The 25,925-nt window shown below is 43.5% G+C and overlaps 1 protein-coding gene across 1 annotated transcript; it reads left to right on the top strand.

Moving 5' to 3' along the window:
- Positions 1–1,639: 1,639 nt before the first annotated feature.
- lrmp (lymphoid-restricted membrane protein) lies at positions 1,640–25,717 on the top strand (the record flags this gene model as incomplete). Its single annotated transcript, XM_080518577.1, has 39 exons — positions 1,640–2,297; positions 3,547–3,657; positions 4,473–4,653; positions 5,446–5,504; positions 5,609–5,684; positions 5,828–5,986; positions 6,118–6,235; positions 6,505–6,555; positions 6,714–6,791; positions 7,041–7,097; positions 7,269–7,328; positions 7,807–7,871; positions 8,018–8,111; positions 8,431–8,577; positions 8,850–8,951; positions 9,661–9,812; positions 11,154–11,265; positions 11,771–12,023; positions 13,345–13,397; positions 15,240–15,339; positions 15,526–15,703; positions 19,156–19,180; positions 19,318–19,364; positions 19,493–19,581; positions 19,676–19,857; positions 20,478–20,562; positions 20,673–20,724; positions 20,822–20,849; positions 21,176–21,316; positions 21,595–21,729; positions 21,847–21,994; positions 22,094–22,137; positions 22,219–22,287; positions 22,778–22,836; positions 23,046–23,144; positions 23,803–23,931; positions 24,578–24,604; positions 25,221–25,375; positions 25,575–25,717. 39 exons carry the CDS (start codon positions 1,640–1,642, stop codon positions 25,715–25,717), a joined length of 4,521 nt encoding a protein of 1,506 aa, XP_080374703.1.
- Positions 25,718–25,925: the final 208 nt, after the last annotated feature.

Genomic DNA, 25,925 nt, shown 5'->3' with positions numbered 1-25,925 from the left:
TCAGCCAATTGCAAATGATGTTCTGAAATGCAGGTATTAATAGAAATACACATTACAACTATTCACAGCACATGGCTTTAATGGCTTTAGAATAATCATGACTCTTGAGTGTATGAGTACGACACAGTACCTGAAGTGCAGGAGAGATGTCTGATCCGAGGTGGCTGTGATGGAAATGACAGGTGCGCCTTCCAAGTTCTTTCCACTAAACCGCTTAAAGTTCCCCCGGATTGAGAAACCACATTGTGTCGCACCGACACCAAAAACCAAATAACAATGCCAATCCATAATAATAAAAACAGGCAAACAAACAAACTGTGCTTCTGGTTATTTCTTTTAGTCTAATGGTGTTGTACTTACTTCCTTTTTAAAATATATACTCATCTTTTACGCGATAAGGAAGTTATAACTTTGGCCCGTCTTCATATCATGAACAAATTGCGCATCAAACCGTGGGAGGAAAACTTAAATGTTTCCCCACGTTATCCTGTGAAATATGGTGTTGTGTCGCCTTAAAGCCGCGCGGAGGGGATGCTGACTCATTTTTAGAATCCAAAACACCCACTCACTTTTTTTTTTAACCCTCTGCGTCTTCCTGCGCTCAGATCACTGATTACCTGCGCGCGTGTCGTGCGCCCGGAGGACTCTTATCCAAACATTTCCTCTTGGATAGTTGCTCAAGATAAACAAGGTACAGAATGTATGTATTGCAGATGGATCGGGAAGTGATTAATTGTGTAATGTAGGTTATGTCCGTCCGTTCTTTTTTTTTATTTTACCGCCCCTGTGTGACCAGTGCGTAATATTTGTACGCGTTTGGATTTTAGGCGCGGAAGAACAAGTTGACGCGTCTGTGCAGCAGCTGGGTAACTGCATCTTCAAACATATTCCCGAAAGTTTGTCGATATTTGTGTTTTCTTCGTAGAAATAGTGTATTTCTCTGCCAATTTGCCTGTGCGTGTGTTATTTGCAACGATCCAGCTCCAGTTATGTGCCATAAGAAGATAAAAAGCCAAAACGCTCGCAGACAGTTGAAAGTAGTTTGCGCACCTGTGGCTTTTCCCAGGCGAGAGAGTAAATTCGAATGCTTTTGCTTGAATATTCCAGTGAGAAACCGCTGTTTGATTATTGATGCCTTGACTTAACATGATCCATTGCAGTGTTCTCTCACTGATCCTTGGGAATTCCAGGCTTTTGCGAAGCTTGACGACTTGAGGTGTGCTGGAAAACACGCTGGTCTGTCGCTCTTCAGGACCAAAACTCGCTCTAATGACCTTATTTTGGTGTCCACCTTCATAATCTGGGTCACTAGTGCAGCTGATTTGGTTATTGGAGGTGAAGCCATAAATGTCATGCCATTTTCATCACTGCAGCTCCTTCATCCACCAATGCGTTGCTCTCCTGAAGCAGGAGGAATTAGTGGACTACATCACTGCTCTTTTTCATATTTTTTCAAACTGCAAGGTGCAGTATTATTTCTTAGCAAAATAAACATGATTCTCTCTCTTTTTTGAGGTTCTCATTGGCTTTTATTTAACCAATTTCACATGCACATACAATATTTTTTTGCTCATGTTTCCCCAGACTTCAGCCTCTCCTCTTGCCAGGAAGCCAGCACTGCCGCCCTGCCGTCGGCAGCATGGACTATTGCACGCCCCACCCGCCGCCTCGTCGTCACAACCCCGTAGACAGCATCTGCCGCAAGCTGCAGACCATTCAGTGGCGCGGTGACCGAGAACCCAATTCGCCTTTCCAGATTCCCAAACTCTCCTCCAGCAGTTACGACAGTCCGCAGAGCAGCCTGAGGCACAACCTGGAGGCCATCCTGAAGAAGGGGGCCCTTTACAGAGACGACGGGGAGAGGGGGACAGATAAGGGGATGAGAATGCCGACCTCTGCCGCCTCCCAAAAAAGCAGCCTGGGTCCATCTATTCCTTTTGCCAGCACGCCTGCGTGCAACCCTAATGTCACATACACCGTGACAAGCACCTTGGGAGAGCGGCGAGGGGCTGACGGGACTGATTTTCGGCAGGTTAAGCCATGGCAGAAGTATTCGTCGACACCCCCTGGCCAGCAAAAGGACTCTCCTTATTTTACATTAACGCAAGGATTTAATTCGGTGGAGCCAGAAAGCCAGAGGCCAACCGGGGACTCGCCCCTGTGTCGCACCTTCACCCCCGGCCAAAGCACCCTCTCCTACAACCTCAACTTCTGCGCAGGGGACACAACTCATTCCGCAGAGTGCGAGCTTCCCTATCCAGCTCTGGTTGTGAAAAGACTTTCAATGGGAGATGGAGGTACGGGGGAAGGGGCAGTGTCAAGGTCTATGCAGCAAATGCAAAAATGATTTCCTTGGCCTTCACCACTGGAGGCTTGCAAACTCTATTATTCACATTTAACTTAAGGGTTTTTGTCCATTATATAACCCAGGATTTCATCAGAAACACTTCAGCTTACCTTTTTATTAGGAAAACCCATGTGGCTGAAAACATAATCAGCTGTTAAGTCCTTGAATTGGGACCATTTCACTTTATATACACAGTTTGAATTGATAGTGTACTGTCTGCTCTCTATTAATGTTCTTTTTTTAAGTGGAAATCTGGCAGTCGCTGGTAAAAATAAAAAGAAATTGAGATAAATGCCAAGACAGAATTTGATCCATTTTCATCCAGACATTTTTTCTGCAGTATTTTTAAACGTGAGCTTTGTGCTTTTAACAGTCAAAACTGTCATTTTGATTTCTTTACTCAAAAAAAAATTATTAATGAAAGTACAGATTATAATCAAAAGCACAGAAGTAGAAATGTTTTTGTTTTCTAATTCATCAAATTCAAACATTTTTCTTCAACAATGTGTTCATCAGTGTTATCTGAAATCACTATTTGGTATGATCACCTTTTTGTTTTTAAAGCAGCATCGTTTCTTCTCACACTTGCATGCATTGTTTTTTAAAGAAATTGGCTCAAGGTCGTTTTGATGCATTTGAGAACTCGGCACAGATCTTCTGTGGATGTCGTCTGCTTCAGATCTTTTTTGTTTCTTTATCTAAACCCACACAGACTCATGGAGTGAAGGTAGAGTCCTGCTGCAGAATCATTTGGATTTGTAACCACTCATGCTTTTCTGTTGGTACTGCATTATGAATTGGCAGTATTATATTACTGCCATCTGAAACTTCTTCTACTTTGAGTACCTCTGCAGTTTTAAGTGCTAAAACATATTCAATTTGAGCACGAACAAAGAAATGTGAAGAACGATACACAAAAACACTAATGACTCATCTTCAGTGGAAAGTGAAACAAAAGTACTTGTAAGTCACCATAGCTTTCATATTACTGTGATTTATGAAATACTACAGATTTATTAAACTGATTAGTCGATGTTAAGAGCCTTTGTAACTTATAAAGGCATCTGGTCTGTGAGGCCGTCATGCTGTTACAGTTGTTGCTGTGCCCAAAGCAAAAGTGATCATGTGCTACTGTTGTTGCACAACTCAGTACTTCCCTGTGTCTGGTTTTAAATTGTTAAATATTCACGTTCGTTCAGGATCCTCGCTCGCCTCGGAGACCAAGCGGGAGAACATGGCAGAAGTCAGTCTCATCTGCGAGGAAAATCTGCTCGATACCATCTTCCATGCCTGCGACACGCAGCGCAGAGGTACGCCCACACACACTCACACTCAGTGGTTAGTGATTGGGTCATGCTTTTAGCCTTCCAGCAAGCAGAAAACCGAAACCAAGGAAGTTGAAAATTGCAGCTGAATGGAGTATGACAATGCAGGTTTTCTGCTTGGAGAGCAGAAGCGATTTCCTTATCTTCAAGCTGCCATACGGTCGTTTCTATGTCTCTTTCCTGCCTTTCAAAACAAAGGTCTTTCTATTGCCTCAAGGTGTATTGGTTGGGTTTCGTCAGTGTTTTCTCAACGCTTATTCTCCTTTCCTGGATTGAAACACTCAGCATAAGATGTACAGGACAAGGAACTTGTAGATAAGCAAGAGGAAAAGGTGTCTTATTTCCCCTCATTCCTCAGTTTAGATTGTTCATTTCCACTTGTCTCAGGATCTGATTACATTCTATTGATTTAAAGCATCCATGTTTTCATCCTTATATAGCACTATATAAAACTGAATATATAGGGTAATTAAAGTGAGAAATATGCTTGATCATGCATGCAAGATGCAGTTCTTTTTGATCAAGCACTGCATTGTTCTGTTTCCACCCGGTTATGAGAACTGAAGAGCAAAGTCGGCAAAAACAAAATGTGTGAAACCACCCGCATTATTAGTTAACAGTCTCTCTCAACCGTCATCGCAGTTTTCTGTTTTTGCTGCCTACACCTATAACCACAATTCGTCACAACATATCTGTAGGTGCTTTAAGCAGAGAAAATCTGTTGTGGGGGGGGGATGTGGAATGTCTGCAGACTTCTTGTCACCAAACTGAAAACTGCGACGCTCTCTCTCGTCTTAAAGGCAAAGTGTACGTGTCTCATATTGTGGACTTCCTGCGGCACACGACCAGCCGAAGCTCCGGAGACGGCGGTCTGGACGACCTCTGCAACATGCTGGACCCAGAACAGAAGGACGTGTCCATCGATCTGGAGACCTACCACGCCGTCATGAAGGAGTGGATCGACGACTGCCGCAGCAATGGGTACGACGTTCTTGTGCCCGACGTCACTGGATGTTGGATAGTTCAAGCTTCTCGCCGGCTCTACATGTCTTTCAGTCGGAAGCTCTTTAGTTTTGCAACATGACTGAAGATATTTAAAGTGAGCTCTGGTTAGGTACAAGAGGTCATTGGTTTTATTTCTGACGAAGTGAAACTCTCTTCTTTTGCACTAAAAGTCATAGCGAGAATTCCATTTGTCCGTTTTACACAAACTTCATGTAGAACTTCATTATGTAGACTAATTTTTAAGGTCTTCATTGGGACTGGATGGTTTGCTAAGCTGACTACATGTGTTCTTGTCACAAATGTTGGGGGGGAAAAAAGAAATTCCCACGTATGATGGCGTTACTTTGCAAATTAAATCTATTTCAGTGGGATGTGCTTCTAGTGAGTAATTACTTACTAAATGATCAGAATTGTTCAGAAAATGTGCAAAATGTGTAGATCACCTGTGGACAAACGCTAGCCTCTACATTTTAAGCGGGTGACAACACTTTTTTTTTTTTTTTTTATTAATCCAACCAGAAAGCTCTTTTCGATGTTCTTTGCCGAGTGTTTGTATGTCTTGAGTTTCATATTGAACTGGGAGTTGCAGATTTTTTTTCGTGCTCAGTGTACCAGGCATCCAGAAATTGGACAACTCTGCAAACCATCTCTGATGCATTTTTTTTTTCACACTGAATTGAAATTGAAATGAACAAAGGGAAGAAAAAAACCCATGAATTTATCTTTTCCATCATAAAATCTTAATATCAGTTTTCTTTCCTATTGCAGGGACGACACGTCGGTTGATGTCACTCAAGACTTATTAAAACCCCAAGACGGCCTGTCTGGTGAATGTCTTCATAATCACTAGCATATTTGCTTTTGTATTGCACCTGCCTTCAATTCTGTGGATATTTGAAGCTTTAATAATGCAGTTTGTGTGTTTTGGCAGCCAAGAGGTCCATGCTGCTCAATATGACTTCGGGAAGTTTGGAGGCGTTTGGAGGGGAGGCATCCAGAGCAGAATTGTAAGTGGTGTATGAAGTAGTGACTTTTTAGTTGCACGTGTCCCCCACCCCCCATCTATTCGCATCGATCAATTTTTATATACGAGAAATTGAAAGGCACAGTTAAGTGATAACTTATTTTGTGTGTGTGTTTGCCGCCTCAGTGAAACATCAGAGCTGGTGTGCTGCGTTGCTGATCTCCAGATGTGCAAGCAGAAACTGCAGGATGAGGTCAGGAAGCTGAAGCTGGTGGTGGAGAGCATGGAGGAGAGCAACCTGAAGCTGGCCGAGGAAAACGAGGAGCTACGCAATCAGGCCCGAGTGTGAGACAACCCATCGCATTTGATGCGAATACACCGTCCGCGCTCATTATATTGTCACGGCACACAGTTTTTGTTGACGTCTGTTTCCTTTTTGGGGTTTTTTTATTTTTTTTTTATTTTAACTCGTACAGTAGCCAGCAGCTTGCACAGAAAGAGATGATGCTGACTGAGGAGGTGGAAGAGATGAAGGCCACTCTGAGCTGCACAGAGGAAGGCAGAGCTCGCGCCTCCGCACACAGCAAAAATGTGGTGAGTATAATGAGTATCTGCACAATCTAGACTGCAAATTAGACGTATTCACTTAAGAAAGCATATTTTGTCTGAATAAATGTAATTTTTTTTTTTATTAGTGCATGTATTACTCCTCTGCAGTTTATATAAATTATTGTATGTGGCATGGAATTTAACATAATCTTTCTCATGCATGTTTCCCTGGCTTTAATTTACTGTACTTTGCAATTGTCTCAGATTTTCAATGAAACAATAACGATAATATCGCTCAAAATCTTTATTATCAGGAGAAAGAAAACCAGAGTCTCATTGCAGAGATTGCTTCTCTTCAAGAAGAGGTACATCCCTCACTTTTTTCAGTACAACTGACCATGAAATTATTGATCCAACTCGGTACTCATCAGAAACAATAATTGTCTCGGAGTATATTGTCCAAAGTTGTTCTAAGGATTTTCTTTTCTTTTCTTTTTTTTTTATGGTCTCCCTTTAACATCAGAACTTCAAGGTCACCATGGAGACGGACGAGCTTCAGAAGAGAATAACAGAGCTGTGTGACATTAACGCTGACCTTCAGGTACCTCTGCCAGCTGTCCAAAATATTTTTTGCCATCACATCTCTTCTTTGTATTCGCCTCGTACTGTGCCTTCCTGTTTCCCATTCCTATGTGGCCTTGGATCTTTTCAAGTTGAAATCTGCAATTCTTACAAAGAAAAAGAATTGGCTCCTCATTGAAAGTTTGCTTCAGGCATTCTGTTTCGACAGAGCTGCTGTTGGACTTTGCTTGTTTATGCTGTTGCATAACTGCTTCTTCACTTCCTTTAGGTGCAAATTCACTCTTTTGATGCTGTCATTGGTGAAAAAGAAGCTGTGATATCAGAGGTCAGTGTCTTTTCTTCTTTACTTATTTACTCTGTCAGTGCCAATCCATATGAGACATTTTATAATAATTGGAGAAAGCGAGATAATTAATGTTTATCTTTTTAACCAAATAATTAAAGCATATGAATGAAGGATGATTTTTTGATTTTAAACCCTTGTTTTACTCTGCAGAAGAGCAGACAGATAGATGAACTGAAGTCGGCGGTAGAGGAATACTCCTCCATCACAGAGGTCAGAGAGTTGAACTTCATACCTTATTATTTCAGCTTCTATACATTACCGCCTCCCACACCTTTTCATAAATGCTCTTTTGCCAGCTCCACATTCTCTTCTAGTCTCTCCCGTTTGCTTTTCCGTAACGCCATTAAAGGCTTTTTAACCTCATATACTCTTTGGGCCATTTTTGGTTTGTTTACAAGCCACATCAGGTTTTGTGGATTCCAAATGATCAGCAGATAAAATGCATTTAAAACTTCATTGATATCAAGAGGTGTGCATATACTTGACGAGGTTTAGTGTCTCAAACAAGATAGCAGTTTAGTTATTTCAGCTCTGGGAATAAAATCATCTGCTGTGTTTTTTTTTTGTTGTTCCTTACTTAAACCTTAAAGCCAGCAAGATTGCTATAGTAGAGAAACCTTCAGGCTGCTTAACCGACCTATAATTATCTAACATGAGTCATGTCTGTGTTATCTGCTGTTTACTCCAGCTGTTGAGGGTGCACAAGAGCAAGCTGGAGAACCAGATACAGATGATCCTCCCAGACCTGGCTGCGTAAGTGGACAGAGAGCGCCTGGAAATGTCTGGAATATGAAAAGTCAACTGGAATGTTGAAGCACTGATCTAGACGGAGCATAATGGCTTCCACCGCCTTGAGTGGATTGCGTCACGTCCGTGCCCACTCTCCTGTCCTCTCGCAGGGTCAGTCTGCCGTGGTCGGGGGCTTACAGACTGAACCAGAGCAGCTTAGGATCCCTTCAAACAGAACTGGCTCTGGCACAGTCGCCACTTGAGGTCAGCACTCTCCTACTAAGTTTGTTCACAATGTTGACTTCTTTTTGCTCCTCAGTCTTTCTCTTTTAGAAGTAGACCTTATTGCAATTTGGCTTTTTTTTTTTTTTATACCATTATTCATAATGTGGAGCAGCCCAACCACACATGTGCATTTAGATGTACTTGATAGATACAGCTCGACATTGTTGCATTTTGTAAACTTGGTGTATAACTAACTATTTCCTTCCAACGGCACACACACATTCATCACAGAGCAAAAAAAATCCATATGTGACATAATCTAGCCTTTCTTTGATGATTTATTTCCTTTTTCAAACAGCCTCCCCATGCAGGAGACCATGTGTCCACCATGATGAGCGCCATCTCCCCGCTGGATGAGACTCTGGACAAAGAAGTGCTGTTCATGCTACAGGGACCCACCCCTGAGCACATGTCCTTAGAGTTCAAGAGCCTCTTTAACAAACTGGTATTTGGTTTTCATCATACATATGAAAACTCTTTTTCCTGAAACTATTTAAATTTTTGTGATTTACACAATCACAGCACCATATTTTAATACAAATAAATGCAGCGTATTTGACCCGAATGGGAGAATAATGTAGTTACCTTTGACATTTGAGACTTCAGTTTGGGTCATATTAATCAATCACGTAGATATTTTAATAGTTAGTCAAGAAATCTTTTGATTTTCTGAACCAAGTCATTCTTGTAACCATAGACTCCCTCTTTGTCTCCAAGAAAATGGATTTCAGAGCAGAAACCAGCTCTGTCTTATCTACTATTACACGCTTGTTGGACGACCACACACAGCCAGTGGACAGCATGGACACCGGTCTCCAGGTTCGATGCACTTGACCACACTTTGTTTCAGGCGCCTGCCTGCTTAAAGTGGCACTTTGTGACCGAGTGTGTGCTGCAGCATTAATGTTTGTCTATTTGCATAAACGTTGTTTTTGTTTTTAAAGACTATTTACACACATTTTTTAAGATATGAATCATACATTTATATAACGAGATCTCTATCTTCCTCTCCCTGCCACCTGATGCACTCATTTTTCTCTCTCTCGCTCCCTATCTGCTCTTTCTCTTCTTCCCACCCACCATCCTTCCTCTCTGGAGATCTCTCACTTATATAACTCGCTAACAGGCCCCAACCAAGCAGAGCTGTTTAGTCAGTGTTTTGTACTGTGAACACAACCCACTCCCCTCCTCCCTCATGCTCTCTGTATCTCTCTCTCTCACTCTCTCTCTCTCTCCATTTCTCTGCCCCCCCCTCCCTCCTCCCGCATTGTTGCCACTCTGCATTCATTAGCCACGTACTGCCATACAGCAGTAAACATACCAAATGAGACAATTAGTGTGCTCGTGTTATACAAGTATAAGTCTGGCCGACTCCGTTGCAGGCTGGCTTATACAGAAAGATTTCGCCAGTTAGGCGCCATAACTTTTCAGCAGCGTTAAGGGCGCCACGCAGGCTGCGCCAGCAGCATTTCGCCCAGGCAAGACGCTGACCCCCCCCCCCACTCCTCTCGGCCTTGTCATCCTGCAGACGGTGCAGGCCGAGCTGGACACGAGGAGGGCGGACTGGGTCCTCAGCCTGGACCAGCTGGCCCAGTATACTGAGTCTTTGGAGAAGGAGCTGATCAAGATGGCCAGCAACATGAGGAGGTCCCGCACCGAGATCCTGCACCTTTCGGTCAGGTGAGTCGACCAACGGCGTTTATGCATCCGTGGGCGTGAGAGTGAGAAGAAGTGGGCAGCCGGGAAATGTGCGAGCAACCCGACGAGAGCGATGTTGTATTGAGAGCGTGGAATGCGAGCAGAGGTGGATGAAAGCTGGAGATGGGAGAGAGTAGGACTGCAGTGAATCCCTCAGCGGCTGAAGAAAGACCGTTTTGATTTCAAGGTAGGATAACGTTTTTAATATTGAGGAGGAGTTGCACTTGAGTAGAAGTAATCTCATTGGTTGAAATGCAGCGGGGAAAGGCAGAGCCAGAAAAAGGCAATGTGACCCGGATCCCGCTAACGTTGAGATCGGTAAGAGGACTAGATGTTCATAATGTGTGGCAGTGCGAGTCCTCTTTTGAAAGATGAGCTACTAAGGTCAATCTAAGCCTATAGCTGACTGGGAGCTTCCAAGATTTTAATTGCTTTATTGCTCTAAAAGTTCATTAAAAGATTGATCCAAACAAATTTTGCCTCGGAGTCTGATGGTTGAGCACGCACGCTACTCGGTGCAAATGTTGCTGAGGTGGGTATATCCGTTTGCCGGTGCTCTGTCTCAGTTGACCGGTCAGTTGTACTGAATGAGGGAAAGATCTGTTAATCATCCTCACCTCTGTGACCTCTTCGGGTCCGCCTCACTAAGTTTGGGTCCTTGCCATTCCTGGATTTCATTCTTGCTTTGTGTGTGTGTGTGTGAATTTGCCTCGAGCTGAACGTGTGTCTGTTTGTATGCGTGTTCATGGAGACGGCCGTCCCCTTTCAGATATATATATAACGGGGCCGGTGGAGGATCAGACCAGAGAGGGAGAACTGGTCAAGCTATCCGGCTGGGATTTACTCTTGCTCAGTTGCCAGGGTGATAACAGGAACATTAATATTGTTTGAGTGAAAATTAAAGTGAAGAGGGCTCACTGTAGGTACAGCGCTACTACCGCCTACTCGGGAGAACACACAGGCTGTTCAAAGTTAAACTGGAGAATATGACGGTGCTGGGATCATGATATTGTTGTAGGGCAGATTTCAGAGGCTGCGTGGTGTGAGGTTAAGAGCTGGAATTACTAAAGTGTGAAGCTAAGGAACCATCAGTGCGCCAGTCGGAGAACTGGCGCTGGTCACCCTGGGCAACAGAATGGGACACTGCATGGGCCTGCGGATTGGGTACAGTATGTCCACTGTACTGTCTTCACACATGAGCTTTTCCTCACTCTCTGCATAAATAACAATGCTTCTGACGATTTGCATGTATATTTAGCGTCATCTGTTGAGAACGGGACATTCGTGAGCTTTCAATTAAAAGATTTTCCCTTTTTCTTGCAGGGTGCAGGAGCAGGAAAACCAGAAGCGCCAGTTGTGCGATGAGCTCGAGCAGCTAAAGACACCTCAGGATAGCAGAGAGGCCTCGTCCCAGACCCCCGCACCAGACGAGGAGGTCAGAGAGAACGTTTGGGCTTCATCCATTAACTCCTCTTCTTATTCTGGAGCGCACTGGCACGATCACAAAATAATCAGTTATCGTCTATAGTTTTGGGGTCAATAAATTGTTGCGATAGGATGGTTTGCTTGTACAGCAGTGACACTGCTCATGCTGTTATCAGACAGATGGAGTAGAAGAGAGCTGAGTGTGAGTTGGCGATTGAAGTGGACAAGTGCACACACACATGCATTGACACACCTACGCACTGCTCAAAAAACAAAAAAGCACGGACACATGCTTCAACATAATATGGTTTTCACAGCAAAACATGGTGATTTTCACTGTGTAAGAGGGATTTACATACGGTAAAGAGTTGTTATAAGTATGGAGCTCTCAGTTTGACATAATCTTATTTGGATAGCTGGAGATGCGTTGTTGTAAATTCATCTTTTTTATTGCTTTCCCAACAAAGTGATTTGTAACGGTTTTGTTTGCCTTTTACCTGGTGGCGTCGTTGCAGCCTGGAGATGACCTGGACTGGGATGAGGAGTTTGCCCTCCAAGACTTCCTGAAGAACGAGCTCGCCGAAAGAAACTGCCAGGTCCAGGGCGGCTGCATAGACGACAGGCCCGAGGAATCTGCGGACAAGCGGGAAGAGGAGGACGGGGAGGAGAGGTGGACGGTGGTGGACACGGCTGGTGAAGCTGATGTCAGGGGTACGTCGACTCCTCTGTCCGAGGAGGTCCGGCCTGGGCAGGGCAGAGTAGGGGAAGGTGAGTCGCGGCAAACGTACTGAAGTGGCCTAATAAATGTACAAATGCAAATACACAGTTTTAGTCATTAATTATTGTATTGGCTTTTAACAGATAACTGCAGTCTTCTTTGAGCCTTTAATACTGAGTATACAGCAGAATTCAACCCGAGCTCACTGGAACCTCATGCAAACCAAACATGGCTAAATGTAGCTCGTTATTGCTCCAACCCCTGCGTGGACCCCGGTCCCAGATCAAACTTGGTGTGATTAACGGTGCAAGTTTTGAACTCCCCTCGTATAACAAGTATGCGGGTTGGATTATTAGAGCCACAGTGTTTTACTGTTTAAGAAACTCCAAACGTTGCTTCTTTATCCATATTCACGTTTGTAGGCATTGAAGTTCATCTGATGGGCTGAAACATAACGGAATCTGTATCTCTGACTTAATAGCTGATGAAAGGGAAAGAAATCTCCACTATTTTTAATCTCTCTCGTGCAGATAAATTAGTTGCAGTCCTTCAAACCTTAGTTTGCGGCTCGGTTTGTAAGCTCATCGACTGTATGCTCACTGATTGGTCTTACTTTGCCGCACATGTTCCTTTTACAGGATAAACGCTGTACATGAGGATGTGCTTAGTGACTTGTGTTGCCTTGGAGTGTCGGTCGAGGGTTTGTGTGCGACGGACGGGTGGATTATGCTCCCGTAATCCGTGGGAGTCGCAGTGCACTCGGCCACCTTTTAAAGCACAGTGCACACATTCAGTCAATGTGAGGATACCCACTCTCTCTCTCAAAGCCCTTGGAAGTAGACCCCGGCCTTCTATGGTTGTTGTGGCCTTGGGCTTCTAAAGGTTGTGAGAATGTGTGTGAGTGCGTGTGCGTGTGCGTGTGCATATGTGTGTGTGTCTCTCTCAACACAATAAGAGAAATCTTCTCTTCCTCAAGGCCCTTCTATGGCCAGGTGTGCGACTGGTCTGAAGCCACGTTGTGAGCTCGGTAATCCCCATTCCTCTGCCTGCATGAGCGGCTGGCAGCCAGAGAAACAGAAAACAAGAGCGAAAATGTGGTCATTAATGCCACCTTAGCCATGCATGGTATTTTAACCCCATTTTTCCCCCTCCCTCGGCTCACTCCCTTGCATAATAGACAGCCTCACCTTTTATGGTGAAGGTGCGGCTGTATTTTCAATGACCATTCACCCCCCGACTGTCCCAGACAAGGCCCCGGGTTCCTAATGGCCAGCTTCTATGCTTTTGTCCTTTTTCAGCCACCTCTTTCCTCCTTCCATTCTGTCCTAAATTTAACCGCACTGTTTCTATCCGCTCTGCTGTGTTTTACAGACTCTGCCGCCTGCACGGAGCCAGAGACCGAGGCAAACTCTCACATATTGCAGGTAAAATCAGACGAGCCCGTTGTGGTAGAAATTGAACATTAGGTCTCAAGTATATGTAAGGATCTAATGAAAGCTTTCAGAAACCATGTAAAAATGAAGCCATCACCAAAGTGGCTCTCCAACCATCTTGTCAAGTCATCTTGTCTGTGGGATGTTGCTGATTGACGTCGTGCAGTTATGCAACTTGATATCAGACCTTGTATCTGATTTTTTTTTTTTTCCTACAAGCTCAATGCGACAAAAAGCTCCATTGTTCACTTTCCACAAATAACTCGAGGATGCTACACATGATTGTTCCAGAGTATTTAAAAATCATTTTAGCCTAATTTATCCTTTTAAATGCTGGTTTCTGTTTTTATTTTTTTGTTCCACACTTGGATGTTCCACACTCGGCAACCGTTGCTGATGTATTTCGAAGAGGACTCTGCAATATCGGTACTTTCTACTGGCAGTACAAGATGTAAAAATTTACTGGGCAGCTGACTGAAACTGTGTGTTGGCAGGAAGTACCAGATCAGGTGCTCGTTTCACCTTCCTCTGTGATGGAAGTGTTTTGATTTGGCATACAAAGCTGGGGAACGCAATCACACGTTCCCTGTTCTCATTGTGGTAAGGAAGTAGGAAGTGTTTCATGTTGTGATTGACTACTGAAACGAGGATTCAGATATTCTTCTTTTGTTCAGTGTTATTTGCCAACTTTTCCTTGTCAGGTTGGAGTTGCAACAGATTTTCTGCTTTGTCAACCAGAACTTCTGGAGTTTTGGACTTCTCCATACACTTATATTCACACTTATGGGAGATTCAAAGTCACTAGTTGCCCTCAAATGCTTGATTGTAGAATATGGGGCGGGGGGGGGGGGGTGTTAACCCTAAGCTCCTGAAAAGCGTGATTTAATGAGTTTGCTGTGGACCTTAACCCCATGGAGCAGCTCTGAAATGAGCTGGAAGATGGATTATGTACCGGCACTCCTCATCCAACATTAGTGTCTGACCTCATGAAAGAGGTATAGAATGAATGCGAAGAAATTCCCAAAGAATCTCTCCAAAATCTAAAAAAAAAAAAAAAAAAATGCTTTCCAAAAGGAGTAGAAATTATTATAGCAGCCAAGGAGGATTGTATGTACAAATCCCTCATTAAGTGTAGTATCGAGACTGCAAGAAGCTACATAATTGACTTTAATTATGCCACTTACCATTAAAATGTACACTGATTATATAAGCATTAGGCACTTTATGCTCTCACTGCCTCCTTCTCGTTGTTCCTTTTATGTCTGCATGCGATCTTTTTTATTTATTTTTTTTTCTACATTTGCCTACCAAATGGCGAGCTCTTGACATGCTGTCATTCAGAGCTGCTACTCACAGCCTCAGTCTGCACATTTGTACCGAAGCCGTCTGCTTCCATATATAGAGTGGCAGTGATGAAACCTTCAGATCCTAATGCGGCAGAAGGAAAAAAGAAGTTTAATCTCAGTGTCTTCGTACACTTTCCCATCTCGGATGTTGTGCATTCTTCTCACTGGCTCCACGTTTGAATAATTTCATGCCTGTGAGGTTGATAAAACTAATTTAAACACTCCATCGCTGCCGTCAGCTGTATAAAAGGGACATTTGTTTTTACATTTCTATCAAGATGACAGTAATTGGGGGTCTTTCCAACATCCCATTACCGACTATTTGTTCCATCTTTCAACTTGTAAGATGTCGTTGGCTTCTCAGGCAGCGTCTTCTTGTTTGACAGATTTGTTTCTGCCTGTTGTTTGATATATGGGTAATGTGTGTTGCGCATTTGATCTTTTCACCCCTTTTCCATTTTGACATTTTGTCTGCGTGCATTTTCAGGGAGACGTGGCGGGACCATTGAGCACCCACACACAAGCTGCCAGAATTGGACACCCAGAGGCGGACGCTCTCCCTGATCTGACCCACTCGGAGAACAACAGTAAGATCCCCCACCCCCCCCAGATTATATACATTTAACAGGGTTTCATTAAAATGTTTGCACACTTGGATCCTCGGGCAAACCCGTTTCTTGTGCATTAAAGCTTGCTCACACTCTCAAAATAAACTAGTCTGTCACAAACGAATGGTCGTGAGCCCATTTTTTTTTTTTTTTTGGTTCCAACAGAGGTGGCGGTCTGCGATAGTGCAATGACCAAGTCATGTGATCCAGCCCAAACTTCCAACAGTCTGCCCGAACAGGACCGATCCATCACACCCGTGAAAACCCCTCCCACAGCGGCCGACATGGTTTCTCCCACCAGCACATCACCTGGACTGGATGAGACCATTACTCCGAGCAACAGGTGAATAAAGATTATTAAAGTAACGACTTGCTGAGATACATTTGCATTAAGTTGAGTCATCGGATGTTTGACAATGTTTACAGAAAGATTAGAAGTGAATTCAATTTTTTGACAATTCGCACACAGATCAACAGAAAAATATTTGGTCAATAAATGCGAGATAATTGATGGAATGTCACTTTTGTAGTGTCACTTTGACGCTATAGTTTATCGCTTGCAAAAATGCAGGAAACATTTGTAATACTTTTTTTTTTTTAAATCTCAAGACAAACACTTAACGCAAACCACTTATTTTTGATATGACCGTCGTAACATTTTATTTAGTGAAATATCACCTAACTGTAAATATGTCAGACAGATGGAACAAAGGGTTCCTTTACCTTGTCCTATTTGGTTTTATGACACTACACAAACTGAAAAAGCAAACGAGCTAAACTGAAATTGCTTTCTTACCTTGTTGTGATTATTTTGAGTCCAAGTGAACAATAAATAAAATAAAGTCCAAATGTTCAGTTATCTGATTACTTTTGGGCTTCATGTGTGTCGATTTGCACACACACTTTATTTTCATACACGACGATCTCTCTCCACTCCATTTACTAAAATTATAGCTAAAAACAGAAGAAGTATTTTGTTGTACTTATCGCGAGGTTTCCAACAATCTGCAAAGGCGTCACAAAGAAAAGCCAAACCTACTAGCCTGGCTAAGAAGATGCACTGCTTCCTTGGTAGACTTATACACTTGCAATATACATTTTTGGCACTGTTGGAATTAAGGTGATGAATGACTTTAGTTACAATTCCTTGCAAGGGAACATTTAGTTTAGGCAGGGATTTAAAAAAATGGGATTTTCTGATTGATCATAATTTACTCAGGCATAGTAATATTTACAAAGATACAGACACAATATAAATGAATATACTGGAGTTATTACTGTGTTTTTTCATATTACCACTAGAGGGCACAAAAGTAACAAATTAAATCATGCAGTACAGGTTTCTGTGGGTGTTTAATGCAACCATTGACATAACGGCAGTCATTACTTTGCTAGTTTGTGTCGAAATAAAACTGCATTCAAGTGGCAATGTTCTGAAAATATTGTTTTATGTGAAGTGAAAACACAGGGCTGTGGCTTTTTAAATGCTGGCAGCCTGTTGTTTCCCTCCCCCCCTTTATCAGATTAGTTTTGTTTCCTGACCATACCTGATGGTTTTAAAAGAACAACAGGAAGGTTACTCATCAGCAACAATACGATGGGGTTGGCTTTTCTATGACGTTCAGAAGTACCGTCAAGAGTTTTCTGGCGTAGATGAGAGAATCGGTCACAAACTTGATCACAATATCGTCTATGTCCTTTTTTCCTCAGGGAATGTATAAGTACAGATTGTAACTTTTCTCAATTGTTGATTCTATTGGCCAGTGTCAGCTTCAAAACACAAACTTTCACAGGGAAGAAAATGACCTCATCAAGCAGCGTCAGCCAGCATAAACTGGTTAGTTTGAGGTTGACGCGTTTTATCAACAGCCACCGAGTTTCAGCATTTCCCTGTGACTGGGGTGAAATTTGCTAGTGAAATAGGTGTTTCCTCTCTGTGGGAGGAGTCCATGGTGTAAATAATGTCTGTGTGGCCAAACTTTGCATCAGCAGAGTCCACCTACAGAGGGCTAACAGCCGATTCTCGGCTCGTACTCGACAGACTGTAACAATTGGGTCTAGTTAGACTAAATATATCAGATCTGGAAATGGGTGATGCTTGGCAGTTGACCTTTTGACCTTTCAGCGCCCAGAAGACAAATGAGGACCACAGGGCAAAGGACTTGAGCGAAAGCAATCCGGACTCTGCTGCAGGAGACATGCTTCTTTCTAAGGTTGGTAGCAATGGGGAAGTATTTTCATGCATCAATGATCAGTTTCCTCTCTTCTGTTCAGCACACATTCGCCTCTGCTTCCCCTTTCTGTCCAAATATGTTTCTATTTGAAACTTAATGACTCGGTTGATGGAATCAGGTGTATTTTTGAAAGGGGGGTCACTGGGCTGGGTGTGGCCCAGCTTTCCTCCAGAAGGGTTGGGAGGGAGACCCCACCTAAAGGAAGGGAGGAGAGTTGGGGATGGTAAAATGAAAGGGGGATGGTCAGAGTGTGACACTATATCTCACAGTGCAAACCTGAGGAGCAGCAGGATGGGCTCTGTGTGCGTGATGTCCATTTCCACAAGAGGCAAGTACTATACAAATGGTGCTCAAGATTCTGATTCGTGTTCACTTCAACTTGTTTTAGGTTAAACTGAGATTTATATATATAATATTTATATATAAATATTATATAAATATAATAATATTTGACTTTCCAAGTCAAAATACTACTCAATCTTTCACATCCAACACAAAGATTTTAGGACTTAACTAAAGGGTTTTTGCTTGATGAATAATTTACCTTATTAACAAGATAATCCTAAAATGGTTAATCGCTTTCAATCTTTATCCATAAATTGTTCTATGATGTGTGACCTGTGTATTTGGGTGTCATAACTATATATGAAGTTAAAGTAGAGCCTGTGATGGACTTGTAGTGTCTTTGTCTTTAGATCAAGAATGTGTTCTTATGTGCGTTGATGCTGCTTTCCTGGAGCTTTTCAGCTTTTCTTTTCCCTTTATTCCTTTCTGATGCAGAATCAGTCTACTTATTAATTTACTAACCAGCTGGTGACTTGCTGGATCAGCCCGAGTGGAGACTCTGATAGCTGCTTCTCAGGGTGTTTTTATATAAATACTCCTTTTGGGCTCATAATGGCCAAGTCAAAGTCTTCCAAAAGATTCAGATGTAGGTTTGTGTGTTTAGTGTGACATTCAAGCTGAGATATTTGGATATATTCAAATTGCAGTTTTACTTGTAAATGAAGGAGTTCCTGCAGCAACATTGTGTGCATTGTCAGCAAAACTAAAGTTGTCATTTACTATATTTGGTCAAGAAATATGCCTGCAATGCCTTTTATATTATCAGTTGTATTGATGTGCAGAAATTATCACTTTATGGTTTAGCAGCCAAGACTGGATCAATAGAATTTGAAGCTGTTGGAGGCTTTTAATGGTTTGTAGCAGCAGGCTGCTTTATTTCACTCTGATGTAAAATAGCATTGAAGTCTCCAAGTAGGAAAGCTTTTTTTTAATTTTTCCAATGTAATGAAAATTTGAGCCGGCTCAAAACTGATATTGTGCACTCATTACACAAGATCCCATTTCATCGCTCTGAGCTCTCACCTTGCTCCATTGTATGTGTGAGTTCACAAGACTGCGTGTGCACACAGTCCGCCTCCACTACTTAGCACTGTGCCGATGTTAACCCTTCTGAACAGCACACACACACACTCAGAGCTGCAGAGCTCTTCATGTACCTACGCATTATATAAAGAATCAGCTCAGTCTTTTTCCTCTGCACACTTGTTCTGCGTAGATTGCATTTCACTGCCATGGGACAGGTACGCGACATGTATCTGCATATTTGCATGTATCTTTGAAATATAAAACATTCCTTGTATTGGGGGTCAGAAATGGAAGGTTACTTGCTTCTTTCTCACCTCCACTCCTTCCTTGGTTTTACTTTTGTCCGTCTCAGAGCCTCGGCCAGGATCATTCGACAGACAAATCAGCAGCAGAGGACAGGTGAGTGGTTTGCCTTCAGCTAAAAGAACATTGTTTACTCAATCCCTACTTTACCTGAAAATTTAACAAATGCTTTTCAGTATTGGTATTTCCTGCAAATGTGTCTTTTTTTGTTGTTGTTGTTGCAGCACGAGCTTGTTGCCTGCGGTGCCGGAGGAGGAAGAGAGCGTGCTGGACGGTGCGTCTGACAATCCCATAGTTACGGCTCATGTGGCAGGTAGGAAAAAAAAAAAAAGAAAGTGACCGTTTGTTTACACCTTCTTACATCTGTGTGTAACGCTGCCCACCTACTCGAAAATGCTTCTCACCAGCAACTGACCGGCTCACCAGCAGTGGTCAAGCCTCCAGCTCCGACGGCGCTTCTCTGCAGGCAGGATCGTCCCTCACAAATGCCAGCCAACCGGGGAGTGGCATGACCTCTGACCACGGCCAATCAGAGGTTAGTGAGGCCAAAAAGGACTCCGACCTCCGTGGCAAAAATAAAAGGGAACTGGTAAGACCTGCTCTACCATCTGATTTTCGTCTGATTCATTAGTAGTCTTTCATATTTGTCTCGCACGCTTAAGAATTCTTGAATTTTTCCAAAGGTGTTTTTTTTTCATTGTTGTTGTTGTTATTTTAAAACTTTTTTTTTTTTCATTGTTTTCAGTACTCCAATATATACAAACTAGATTTGATAGAAATAACATTTGGTAACAATATATATGTTCCAAGTAGGTAACTAAAGACTTGATTAAAATTGCATTCGTCTGAGACTGTGCCACATGGCGTCTTGCAACCTGAACACTATTTCAGCCTAAAGAGAAATGTTGCCTTTCCAGCTATGCAAGTGTGTGACCATGGGATTGTTTGTTTGTCAATGAAAGAGACGTAGAGAGAGGGAGGAAGAGAAAATGCATGCTTAGCTGCACTCAGGATCAGATCATTCAGAAGCAAGAGCCAAGTACCCTGTTGGCTTTCATTGCTCTCCACTATCGAAAGATTAAAAGGGCAGTGAAGAGTTGACTACGGAGAAAGATGGACATGCCGGTCACTGTGGCTATGGAGGGATCAGACTTAGAAAAGGAGAAGAGGAAGGATGCCGTGACGGTACTGTTCTTGCGGACCTTGCAGGAGTTGGCGCGAAGCATGGAGGCCGTGGAGGAGCGCAAGAATCAGGAGGACCAAAGTGATGCCAGCATGACCAACGAGAAGGAAAGTATGTGCAGTTTATTCATTGTCTACCAATATACCATTTATTTGTATGCTCGATTGCATTGGACTCATATTAACTGTTTTCTAATCTGTCTGATCGTCACATCTGTCCAGCTGAGACGTCGACCATCTCTGAAAGCAGTGACCTTAAAGGAGATAAAAACAGGTGATCTTTTAAATGGCTGCAGCACAGTTTTTATTTATTTGTTTATTTAAACAAGTATTCTGACATGTCTTTTCATGATCGTCTGTTTAATCTACAGCCTGTCGGCCACTGACAAGGAGATCGAGGTATGTGTACCACTGGGTTCAGCAAATGATGTAATCATTGCCATTTTACCGCAGGTTGCACGTTCCATAACAAGTTAGTAAGTCTGATGTGTTATGTAACGGAAGCCGGTAAATGTCCTTATTCCAAAGAGGTGCCGTTCTCTTGCCCACAAAGATGTGCGAGTTTAACCTGCACCTCGAGCACAAGCAGAGTAAATGCTATCTTTGTTCAGGAAAAGGATAATCTTCATCAAACAAGGAAATGTGCATCACGGCTCGATTAAATGCCTCCATATCACAATTGAGACGAACGCCACTCCATGTACTCCTGTCCCGTGTGTTTCCAGACGGAGTTCCAGCGTCTGGCACTGGGCTTCAAGTGTGACATGTTCACCCTGGAAAAGAGGCTTCGGCTGGAGGAGCGATCACGTGACCTTGCCGAGGAGAACGTCCGGCGGGAAGTGTCCAGCTGCCAGGGCTTACTGCAGGTTTGTGTTCAGCCTTGGAGAAATAACTGTTCTAGTTGTTGAAACCCACAGGTACTATGCAGTAGTGTATTAAGTAATTGAGGTCTGTAGCACAGTTATTGTCTTAATTGGTAAATGTAAAAAATGAACACTGATTTCATGCAAATGCGAGTCGATTATGAAATTTAGGTTTTAAATAATTGTGGTAGTTTACCGCTGGGTAGACGTGATTAAAGAGCGGGTGGAAATTCTTTGTGTCTGGTGCCGTTGGTTATTTCCTTCTTCCGTTTCTTCACCAGGCGTTAATTCCTCTGTGCGAGGACGACAATCAGTCCATGGAGATCATCCAGAGGCTCCAGAAGAACCTGGATATCCTCATCCAGTCCATGACCAGGGTCTCCAGCCGCTCCGAGATGCTGGGAGCGATTCACCAGGTCAGCTGAAGACTAACACGACTTCCACTGTATGGACTGATTGTCCCGCTGTCGCTATGACGACAACCGAACAAACAAAGCGACTCAGCGGGATCTCGTGTTTGGGGGGAGTAACAGGAGAGTCGCATCGGTAAGGCCGTGGAGGTGATGATCCAGCACGTGGAGAACCTGAGGAGGTTGTACACCAAGGAGCACGCCGAGCTGCTGGAGCTGAGGGAGGCACTCATGCAGAACGAGCGGTCGTTTGGATCACAAACGGAAAGAGGTCGGAGTCGCCGGACGCAAAACTAACACCCTTGTCTTGATAAATATGCATGTGCGACACGGAAATCACTTTCAAACCCGAGTCCGTTCCTCTTTCCAGACGACTTCCGTGGCAAGAAGCAGACGTCGTCGCAGTACTACAAAGTGGGTTCCATACACTTCTACTGTTCTCTCAAACTTTCCGTGTAAAAGGGTTGTGCACTCACGTGTGTTTGCTCCTCATAGTCTTCAACTCGGCGGGTCAGCATAGCGGCCATCCCGCGTTCGGGTGGAGGCAACATGCACTTCGACATGGTGAGACCTGAACACCATTATTAAATATTAAAGTAATAAATGCAACGTAGTCACAACCAGGTTGACAAAGCCGACCAGCGCCAACCTGAGCTTTAATTGACCTTCAAAACTTTCACTTTTGAGGGATTTGTTGAATTTAAGATGACTTCATGTTTTGCATTTTCAAAACAACAGTTCTGCACATTTACTAAAATGTCAATTAAATTTATTCAAACAATATTAATGCAGATCTGACCTGCCATTTTGTTAATGCACAAAAAAAGTAAGGGAATTTGTTTTTTTTAAATATTTTTTTCATTCAATCCAACAAGCATGAGTCGACAGAGCTGATTTGACAAGTTTTTATGGGTGCACCTCATATACTGTGCTGTTCATCCCACAAAATCCAAAAAAACAGGCTTCCAGATTATAATAAGATGAGATGTAAAATTTTACTTGAGATCAGAGAGTTATGGCTCTAAAAATTCATTTAATCTGTTTCCCGCCACAGTCCAAAACGCAAGATTGTTCCGAGGCCGAAGTAGAAAGACTGACCAGGCGATCTCCGTGGTAGGTATTTGTATGAATGTGTGTTGAATCATTTCATTTAAGGAGAAATTATATTTAAAACAAGCTGAATGTTTAAGTGTTTTCTACTAAAGCTCAAGTTTTGTTTCAATGTTTGTCCTCAATGGTTTATCCAAGCCACCGAGGCTCTGCTGTACCGTCAGTTGAGGGTTGCCGTTGTTGTGCCCTTGTGTAATAACGCTGGTTTCCAGGAATGTGGCGGGAAAGAGCGCGGCGCGTCCGCCACTAAAACGCTTTGTTAGCTCTGCAGCCTGGGTTGAAACTGAAGAGCCCACTCTCGTGATGAAGGGGTAAGACACGCCAAGGACGACGACACTGCTCTGGCTGCATCACTCGGGTCCTTTTAAAAAGCACATGGAGATGGCAGCTTTCGGGTTTGACATCAGCAAAGCTTTTCCCGAAGCGTACTGGGATTTATTAAACTTATGGGAGTGACTTCTGAAATCAGCTGAAACGAACTCAAAAGAGTGATGATGCCAAACCACACAGCCGCCATCTTTCATACGTCGCGCCCGCTCACCTGCGCATGAGGAACTGTTCACATGTTTTATTTTTTCCAGATCAAGCACTTTTGCCTGTGTTTGTAACCTGCAACAAAAAAAAAAAAAGAGCCAGACGAGCACTATTGATATGCTCCAAATATCGGAAAGGTCGTGAAGTTGCTTTTTTCGCTTATTGCTCGTGCATGTCGTTTGCCAATAATGTGAATATTTCATGAGTAAAAACCTTCCTTGTTTGCACAGCAGGTAATTCACCGAGTACTTTAAGGATGTCTGCATTTGCCCGCTTGTTTGTTTTTTTTTTTTTTTTCATTCTTCTTTCCTCAGCCATATCTGCATGCACTGTACACATGCCCACCCCGTCTTTATGGTCATTCAGCTGTCGCTTGTATGTGAATGTGCAACTGAGGAGTGTGTATGTGAATGCCTGACCCGTGCATGCCCACAGGACGGCCTGCAACAACACAGACAGCCAGGCGGAGGACGAGCAGGAGGAGGAGTCAGTGGCAGAGAGGAGGAGGTCCAGCCTCAGTGAGCTGGGCAGCAAACTCACCTCTCTCATTCTGCCCCTTAAGACGTTAGTCCGACCAAATGCCCACCAGTTCTGTAGCGTCACTGTCCGCCAGCAGAGCTAAGACGCTGGCTGAATAATGGAAGGCTTCATCATTTAGCTTCACCTGAGGTTCCAGTGGTTTGTAACCCAGAGTTTCTGAGGACTGTTACACGTGTGGTGTTTTTGCCCGAAAGTGACTGTTGCTGCTCATTTTGCATAGATGACTAGGCAAATTCATGTAAAATAATTCTGAGCTGCATTAGGTTGGGTGAACCTGTGGAACCTCCTAAATGAAGAAACCTTTCATTATTCAGGTCTGTGCTGGACTATCTTCTTTGTGCCTGGGCTCGCTGGCTTTATATCCTATTTTTATTTTCTTTGTTATACGGTGGTTGTTGTTGTTGTTCAGCTGTTACCTGACTTGAGATCAATGTGTTTGCCAGCTTTGGAAACTTTGATTTGTGCTTCATGCATGGATCTCAAGTTCAGATATATGTCATTTTTACCGGACTTACTGTTTTGTCATTCACTAACGTGTCCTACGTGTCGCCGTCTCACGTCTGCAGTTTTCCCCTTTGGACTGTTTGTTGTTGTGATTCGACTGCGTATAAGCAGATAATGTGTTGCTCTGAACTGTCCTTTCCTCTTTTCCTCCCTGCACATGGTTCAGGAGTCAGGATGAGCTGTTTGTAATGCTGTAAGTGTGAAGGGAGGAGAGTACCAGGTGCTTTTGGATTATATCGCTGTCTGTAATTCAAACAAATGCATGCAAAAAAGGCCCGTACTCATCAGGTAGGAGTGCCAATCAAAGGCCACTTTACAAGCCTGCACTAGCCCATGATGGCTGCAGAGCGATTTGAAGCAGCACTCCTCCTGTTGACAGAGTTCAGGCTAAAATTGTCTGCTGCCATCGCCCAACAAGTCGATGCGTAAATCCGCCTACATGCCGACCGCTATTAAGAGCTGCTGACGGCTTTTTCATTGCGCTGCTGACGTTTTAGTTTTTTTTTTTTTACAGTTTTGCTTCTTTGACGCTGTGAATTAGGTGGGTGAATGCACATCAGTGGAGCAAACTTTAGGTGTCAGCGAAGCAACGGCTAATTTACTGCCTGCCATCAAGTGTACAAGTTACCACAAATGTTTTTTTTTTTCTTTTTAACTGCCCATGTTCTGCGATGACTTGGGGCTCATCACTAATCATTTTTGGTAACTTTGTCTCCTTTTGCTTCATCTGGTGATGTCAATGTATACGTCATTCGCTCTGATTTGTCATTTTCTATTACTCTAGTAACTTTTCATCCTGTTTTCGACAGTCCGAGCCCTTCGTCCAGCCCGACGTCCTCGGACACAGGGATGGCCCATTCCTTGTCCCACAGCCTAACCAGCTCCCGAGCGGCGGCGGCAGCAGCAGTAGCCAGGGGGGGCCGGGGGGTCTGGCTTTGGTTGGCCATTGTGGTGGTGCTAGCAGGTACATGCATGAGTAATAATTTAAGATGAGAAATGAGGATGTAACGATGCCATACTAAGAGATCAAGATTTTTTTGGTGTGGATTTTCTGAAGCTTGCAAGTTAACCAACTTGTTCTTGCTAATCCAGTCTTGCAATGCCTTTTGGAGCCACAGGATGGTGTATTGGATCACTTGTAACTTCTGTTTCTTCATCGACAGGTCTCCTTGCACTGCTGGCCAGCCTGGTGATGCAGCCAGCAGTCGACGCTGCTCCCGTAGGAACCGGAGACTCTTGGATGACCATCCAGCAGCTGCTCTGGCCCTACACGGGGCTGCGGCACAATGCGCAGCCCCCCGTCTAACCCGAGGGTGAATGGTGCAACCACCCATCGACCATTTGCAGAGATTTTGTTAGTATCGGGGTGGCAATGGGAAAAGGAAAGACCGCCTCCCTGTTTGGATGATTACCGGTGCCTGAAGATTCCTACGAGACTTGCATTGAGGGCACTGGCCAGGCCCGAGGGGATAGTTAACCCTGAGGAGGAGGTTTTTTTTTTTATGCATCACATC

Source organism: Blennius ocellaris (genome assembly GCF_963422515.1).
Source record: "Blennius ocellaris genome assembly, chromosome: 22".
Lineage (NCBI taxonomy): Eukaryota > Metazoa > Chordata > Actinopteri > Blenniiformes > Blenniidae > Blennius > Blennius ocellaris.
The sequence above is the reverse complement of the archived record's forward strand: the minus strand, read 5'-3'. Positions and strand labels throughout refer to the sequence as shown.